Consider the following 8,269-nt stretch of genomic DNA (forward strand, 5'->3'; position numbering starts at 1 on the left):
ACACCATTCGTATTCACTTTGTATGTTTGAGCTTTGGCAACCTCCAACAAGGTTTCGTGTCATGTTTGATGAATATATTGGCTCTCATTTGTCAAATATATATATTAGTCCTCAATTAAATTAAAAATTAATTAATTAAATAAACAAGTTAAAATTATTTTTTAAATTTTTTATTAAATAAACCGACATTCGTTATTCTAATTCTATCCTGCTTGTGCTGCTGTGCTGTGTGTATCGCACACTCTTTTGAATATCAAAGGTACGCACTCTATTCTGCCGATCGAACCCTAATTATTCAATTCTCATTGCATTCTTCTTATAATGTCGCATTTGGATTTTGTCAATCTGTTTGGAAGCAGATATTGAAATTAAAAAAAAAGGGAAAAAAAGAGGGGAATTAGGAGGAGGAGTCAAGGGTGGGATATATGTCCTTCAAGCAATCAAGGTCAGATAAAAGTGAGCAACAACAGTACAGAAAATTAGGGCGATCCGCCAGCTCTAATCAGCAGCAGCGGACCTCCTCAGGCGTTTACGGTGAGGGTGCTGGCGGTGGTCCCGCCCCTTCATCGTCTCTTTCTTCGTCTTCATCGTCCAGTCGAAGGTAACCGCAATTCTTCATCATGCTTTAGGCTTTGGACTTTAGCTTTGTTGTTTTTTTTTTCTTTTCGTTTAATTGCCAGTTAATTTAGGGTTTTCTATGCGATTTTGTGGATTGCTGAACGTTTTTCTGTTGGTTGATCCTGATATTATAGTTTTAAGAAGTCTAACAATGCACAAGGAGGGCAACCTAGGGTAAATACTCCGGCTGTAAATTCTACTGAGTCTAGTAATGCTTCTGCTGCTCGTAATATACAAACTGGTGCACGTGTACAGCCCCAATTGCAAGGTATGATTCAAATTCTTAAGCTTGTTTCCGATTTTAGATTCATAATTGAATAAATTAGGATCATCTTGATGTTATTCACATTCATGTTCATTTTTGTTGATAGGAGCATCCAATATGCCGGTTGCAAGTGGTGTTGCCAAGCCGGTTGGATCACCTGCCAATCAGAGAAGCACCCAAGCTGTTCCGAAGGCTCCAACTTCTCAATCTGCCACCTTGAGTTCTGACAGTAGTTTTTCCACACACCCCACGAAGGGTATGTTTGTTTTCTGTTTGGTGTTCTAAGTATATAAGATCAGACTACCTCAGATTACGTGAAAACTTGGGGATCTTCAATTTACTTAGTATTTTGGCCGTTCGCTTACCATGATATTATTTCTAGCTTTAAGCTGATGTAACTAATTATATGCTTTTAACTGTTTCTTATGGATTAACTCCAGGAGATGCATCCCTAGCATTCTCTTTACAGTTTGGGTCCATAAGTCCTGGTTCAATGAATGGAATGCAGGTATCTAACTATTCATGTTGGTGTTCCATCTATTTTCCATTTGAAGCCTTGTTTCTAATAGCAGGTCTTGTGTTCTCATCTGTATCAGATTCCAGCACAAACTAGCTCAGCACCCCCAAATTTGGATGAGCAGAAACACGATCAGGTTTGTCTCTTTCCATAAAAAAGATGCAGTTTAGTTTTTAAGAACCATGAAATGTTACACTGCAGAATACTCTGTAGAAACCAAGTATAATATGAATACAAGATATTTGGGGCCATCACATTTATTGGTCTACCATGTTCATGTCTGATGCTTTTAACTGATATAGTTTTGGAGTCTTAGGAATTCACTTATATATTTAAATGGCATTTTATGTGCAGGCATGCCATGGTTCTTCTGTTAAATCTGTGTCAAATTGCCCACTACTGTTCCTAGGCAGCAGCTACCGAGAAAAGATTCAGTTGCAACTGGCCAATCTAATTCTGGGGAGGCTCACCCCATGCCCATGGTCAAAAAAGATGTACAAGCCTCTGCAGGACCCCTGTGAACCAGACACAGAAGTCATCTCATCTTAATATTCCCATGGCCTCAATGCAAATGCCATTTCATCACCAACCTCAGGTTCCCATGCAATTTGGTGTGACTAATCCACATATTCAGTCTCAGTCTCCGAGTGTAAGTGCTACTTCAATCCAGATGCCAGTGCATATGCCAATACCAATGGAAAATGACCCTCAGGTGATGCAGCAGCAACTTTTAGTCCCAGGTCTTTCACCTCACCCATTGCCACTTCAGGGAATGATGCATCAGGGTCAGGGCTTGAGTTACACACCACCTTTGGGTGGTCAGCTTGCACCCCAATTGGGCAACTTGGGAATGGGCATTGCCCCTCAGTATCCTCAACAGCAAGGAGGGAAGTTCAGTGTTCCTCGAAAAACTACTGTCAAGATTACACACCCTTTGACTCGCGAAGAATTAAGGCTTAATAAACGAACAGATACATATTTAGACAGTGGGTCATCAGGTCCAAGGTCTCATCCTATTGCGCCTTCTCAATCCCAACCAGTTCCATCATTTGCTCCTCATTCAATCAACTATTATTCCAATCCCTACAATACCAATTCTATCTTTTATCCACCTCCAAATACTCTGCAATTGTCTAGTAGCCAGATAGCAGTAGCACCAAATGCCCAAGGGCTGAGATTTAATTATCCTGTTGGCCAGAGTCATCAAAACATTTCTTATATGAACTCAGCAGCTGGCCATGGTTCACTTCTAGCTAATAAATCCGTAAATCTTAAACATGGTACTTTAGAATCACCAAGTGTGGAACTGGCATGTGATGTTCACGATGTAGCATCCTCTGCTTCATCTGGCATAACACAGGTTACAGTCAAGCCAGCAATTGTTTCTGCTGGAGAAAAGGTGACAGATTCGTCTTTATCAATTAATTTGCCCCCTGTTGAAAAGGTTGGATCACTAAAACCTTCAGTACCATCTAGTGACGGTAGCTTATCTCAGGCTCAAAGAGATTTGGATACTTGTCAAGAGAGCTCTGTGCAGCAGCCAAAATGTGAAAGTGAATCATTAGCATCCAATTCATTGCCAGCTACAGCAAAAAGAGTTCAAGCAACTAACTTGGATGAGTTCGTATCTTCTGCTCCAGCTGCTATGTCTGAGGAGTCATTTCGGGTTGTTGTCAGTAATGACAGCGGGAGGGACAGTTTGACCTACTCTAACTCTGTAAAAGATTATCAGAAGAAGCCGGGTAAGGAAGGACATATTCAGCCACCAAATCAGGTATTTTCATTCTCTTTATTTGTTGTTGCACGTGTAATTTTTGTTTGCATGTATTTATATGTTTTTTTACACATTGTTTGACAGTCCATGTCAACATCCTACTTGGCTTCCCACACTGCAGAACACAGTATTTCCTCAGACAGTGCAGTCTCTGACACTATAAGGGCCAAAACAGCTTTAACATCATCATCAGCTGCTTATGTTTTGCCACAACCTACCAAGAAGTTAACATCAATTAATGGTTCTTCAACTTCTTCTATAGATACGAGGACAGACAGGAAGAGAGAAGGCTTAACCTCTGATTCATCTGAAGTTTCTGGTACTGGCAGTAATGTTGATTGCTTGGACATGGTTCAGCATGCTAATATAGATGGTTCTTCCAAGCTTGATGAGCAACTGAAACCTGAAATTAATAGAATTAAGGATCCCTTGAAATCTATGGAGCTTGAATCCGATCAGAATTCTGCTTTGAAGGCATCATCTACCAGTGATATTGTTCCTACCTTTGTAACTGCACGTCCAATGCTTGATGAAGACGTTGGGGATAGCATTGAAAATAAGAGAGTCTCTGATAGTATGGATTTTTCTTCCTCTAAAGTATCCGAATCTACAGATCTTGAAAGTTCACATGTTGTAATCACCTTTGGTTCCAATGCATCTGCAAAAGCCATCGATAGCAATGAGGTCACTGTTACTAAATCTGGTGCATCTGACCAGCAGTCTACTCTGGTCACAACTACCGATCTCTTCGATTCATCATCAAAATATGAAGGAGGTGGTGTTCCTGTACCTAGTTCAAAGGACAAACCTGCACCGGATCTCAGTAGGACAAAGAGTACTTCAGCTAGAGGGAGGAAAAAAGGACAAGAATTTCTTGAGAAAGCTGATGCTGCCGGGACAACTTCTGATCGCTACATAGCTTTTAAAAGTCCCGAGGAAAAGAAAGAGACAGTCGTACCTTCAGCAAGTGCAGAGAGCAATTGCACTGGGGTTGATTTGAAGCTGGTATCTCATGAGTCCCCTCAGGTGGATTCTACGGGAAGTGAGGAACTTGCACAGGATAAGGCTCAACTTGATGATTGGGAAGATGTTGCTGACAGCTGTGCACCAAAATTAGAAACTTCAAATAATGGCGAGAAGGCTCATGAAGGGTTAATAAATATCGAGAAAGATGGAAGTGGGAATATATCAAAGAAGTATTCCCGAGATTTCCTTCTTAAGTTTGCCGAGCAGTGTACTGATCTTCCACAAGGTTTTGAGATTGCTTCAGATATTGCAGAGCCCTTGATGACTCCCAATGTCAATGGCTCGCACCTTGTTGATCGTGATTCATATCCTAGTCCTGGAAGAAAAATGGATAGGCAGTCTAGTGGATCTCGATTAGATCGACGTGGTAGTGGAATGGTGGATAACGAGAGATGGGTGAAACTACCTGGTTCTTTTAGGCCAGGAAGGGATATGCGTCTTGATCCTAGTCATGGTGCTGCTGCAAGTTTTCAACCTGTCCAGGGAGGTAACTTTGGCATTGTAAGGCACCCACGAGCTCAAACATCGCTGCCATTTGTTGGAGGGATCCTTGCTGGACCAATGCACCCTATGGGTCTGCAAGGAGGGATGCCAAGAAATAGTCCTGATACTGACAGGTGGCAACCTGTTGCTAACTATTCGCAGAAGGGGTTGATTTCTTCACCACAAACACCATTACAGACGATGCACAGAGCTGCAAGAAAGTATGAAATGGGTAAAGTGACTGATGAGGAAACCTTAAAGCACAGGCAACTAAAAGCCATTTTGAACAAACTAACTCCCCAAAACTTTGAGAAACTCTTTGAGCAAGTAAAAGCAGTGAACATTGACAATGCAGTTACGCTCAAAGGTGTCATCTCACAAATCTTTGACAAAGCTTTGATGGAGCCTACTTTCTGTGAAATGTATGCGAACTTCTGTTATCATCTGGCAGGAGAGTTGCCTGATTTTAGTGAAGGCAGTGAAAAGATTACTTTCAAGAGATTGCTGCTGAACAAGTGCCAGGAGGAATTTGAAAGAGGGGAGAGAGAGCAAGAAGAAGCAAATAAAGTTGAGGAAGTGGGTGAGGCTAAACGGTCTGAGGAGGAAAGAGAGGAGAAGAGAATCAAGGCACGGAGACGAATGTTGGGTAACATTAGACTTATTGGAGAGGTGTACAAGAAGAAAATGTTAACTGAGAGAATCATGCATGAATGCATCAAGAAATTACTTGGTGAAAATGAGAATCCTGATGAAGAAGATATTGAGGCTTTGTGCAAATTAATGAGTACGATTGGGGAAATGATAGACCATCCCAAAGCAAAGGTGTATATGGATGCCTATTTTGAGAGGATGGCTAAGTTGTCAAACAATGTGAAATTATCTTCTAGGGTTAGGTTCATGTTGAAAGATGCTATTGATCTGAGAAAGAATAAGTGGCAGCAGAGGAGGAAAGTTGACGGGCCTAAAAAGATTGAAGAAGTGCACAGAGATGCCGCTCAAGAGCGACAAGCACAAGCCAGTAGGCTTGCTCATGGTCCGGGCATCAATCCTGCTGCAAGAAGGGCACCCTCGGATTTTGGCCCACGAGCATCTGTGTTATCTTCTCCTGGTCCTCAGGTAGGTAGTTTCCGTGGGTCACCCACTCAGCTCCGTGGTTTTGGGGCTCAGGATGCTCGCATGGATGACAGGCTGCGTATTGAGACTAGGAATTTGTTAGTTCCCTTGCCTCAAAGACCAGTCGGTGATGATGCTATTGCTTTGGGCCCTCAGGGTGGCCTAGCTAGAGGGATGGGTTTTAGAGGACCGCCAGCAATGCCAAGTACTCCCTTAGCTGATGTTTCTCCTATTTCTGGAGATTCTAGAAGATTGGCTGCTGGTTCGAATGGTTTTAGTTCTCTACCAGAGCGGGCTACTTATGGTTCTAGAGAGGAATTCATGCCAAGAGATATGAGAGAGAGATTTGCAGCGCCTGCTGCTTATGACCAGTTGAGTTCCCGGGAACCTGGCATGAATTTCAGTAATAGGGATTTGAGGAACCCAAATAGACCTCTTGCAGCATCTCCTGCACGAGGCCAAACATCAGGCTTCACTCAAAATACTCCTCCAGAAAGGGGCTGGTCTGAGGAGCGGCTGCAGGAAATGTCTATGGCCACTATTAGAGAATTTTACAGGTATCCTCTTTGGCTCAAATCTGATTTTGTAGTCCCATAGGCTGGTCTTTCTGTTTCCTTAAATGTATGTAAATGCAAATACATTCATTTGCATTTATGGACTATACATTTTAGTCATGGGCAGAAACTTGAAATATAAAACTGCTCCTAAAATGTGTTTGGCTTTAGGATCTTTAATATCAAATATGCTGGTAGTTAATCTAATGATGTGACTACAACTAAATTGCTCCAATGCAGTCTTGTCACTTATTTAGAAGCAAAATTTTTCGAGAGTTTTAGTTATTTGTAAAACTCAAAGGACATTGAGTTTTGAAAGTTGTTTTACTGAAAATATGTGGCTAATTACATGATTTTAATATTGATACCGATGCCTTGATTTAAATGCGTACTGCAGTTAATGATGGTGAACTTGAAAAGTTATAGTAAGTTATCTAATTTCTGGAACTTAATAGGATATTGATTTAAATTGAGTCTTTTTAAAAAAAAAAATTCAAAGTATGTTGCTTATATCTTCCATGATTTTGATATTGATTCTGATGGCTCGATTTAAGCTTAAGTAGTGCAGTTGTTGATGGTAAACTTAAGAATTTTAGTACATATTTCATGTTATACTGCTGTCCTTTTTTTATTCAGCCTTTGATGTTAATATCAGGTTGCTTTTATCAATTACTGAGCACTTCTCTCTTTTAATTCTTTCAGTGCTAGAGATGAGAAAGAAGTTGCTTTGTGCATCAAAGATTTGAACTCTCAGAACTTCCATCCGACAATGATTGCACTTTGGGTAACAGACTCTTTCGAGAGAAAAGATATGGAACGACATCTTTTGGCAAAGCTACTTGTCAATCTGGCAAGGTCCCATGATGGTGTGTTGAGCCAAGATCAACTTGTTAAAGGGTATGAGAATCATTTAACAATATGTACCTAGGGCGAATGAAGTATCCATTTAACGTAGATATCTATTGATTGATTATAACCTTCGGAGGTCATTATTTATGAGTTTTTTTCTTCTTCCATTTAGGTTTGAATCTGTTCTCAGCACATTGGAGGATGTAGTGAATGATGCTCCGAAAGCTGCTGAATTTCTTGGTCATATCTTTGCCAAAATCATAGTAGAAAATGTGGTTACCCTGAATGAGATTGGACGTTTAATATATGATGGGGGAGAGGAGCCAGGGCGTCTACTAGAAACAGGGCTGGCTGCTGATGTTCTTGGAAGCACCTTGGGGGTAATTAACACAGAGAAAGGAGAAACTGTCTTGAATGAAATTCGAGCAAGTTCGAGACTGCGATTGGAGGACTTTCGACCTCCACATTCTAACAAATCAAGTATTTTAGAAAAGTTTATTTAATTGTATAGTATAGATTAGTGACTGATGCCCCTCTGTATTTTGTTAATAGGAAGAAATTCATGTCTAGCGCTTTAGTCTAGTCGCAAAAAAGTTCTTTTTACGTGGGTGGCTGGGGTTTTACATATGGGATTCTTCTTCTCCATATTTTTTACATTAATTATACTTCTTGGAAATATTTCACTGTAATTAAGTAATATCAGAATTTAGCATCCAGAGTTGCCATTCTCTTTCTCTGCCTCAACTTGCTTTTTTGATATTTGAGATTGTCAGGTTTGATCTTTTAACACAGGAACTCGATCTTTGATTACGACAACTAAGAGTTCAGCATTCTAAAAACAACCTAAGACAGAATTTAGCTTCCAGGTTGTCAGGTTTGATCTCTGATCATTCAAGCTTGAATTTTTATTAGGATTGCTATCTGGTCAGCAGAACTTGATTTTTTACTACAAGAACCAAGAGTTCATCCAAAAAAGAAAAAGAAACGAACTGGTATTCTCTTCTCTTCAGCAACTTATTTTATATTTGAGGTCTGTCGGATTTGATCTTTGATCACTAAAATTGATATCT

At 40.4% G+C, this 8,269-nt stretch overlaps 1 protein-coding gene across 1 annotated transcript; it reads left to right on the top strand.

The window, feature by feature from the left end:
• The first annotated feature begins 200 nt into the window (after window positions 1–200).
• On the top strand, window positions 201–7,911 carry LOC107937438 (eukaryotic translation initiation factor 4G). Its single transcript, XM_016870314.2, is given in 12 exon segments — window positions 201–259; window positions 360–601; window positions 753–886; window positions 990–1,139; window positions 1,324–1,391; window positions 1,480–1,536; window positions 1,755–1,797; window positions 1,800–1,904; window positions 1,907–3,174; window positions 3,259–6,353; window positions 7,053–7,247; window positions 7,372–7,911. Coding segments are annotated over 11 exon segments (5,622 nt in total). The 5' UTR covers window positions 201–259; window positions 360–425; the 3' UTR covers window positions 7,703–7,911.
• The last annotated feature ends 358 nt before the right edge of the window (window positions 7,912–8,269 follow it).

Source organism: Gossypium hirsutum, chromosome D08 (assembly GCF_007990345.1).
Source record: "Gossypium hirsutum isolate 1008001.06 chromosome D08, Gossypium_hirsutum_v2.1, whole genome shotgun sequence".
NCBI classification, from domain to species: Eukaryota; Viridiplantae; Streptophyta; class Magnoliopsida; order Malvales; family Malvaceae; genus Gossypium; species Gossypium hirsutum.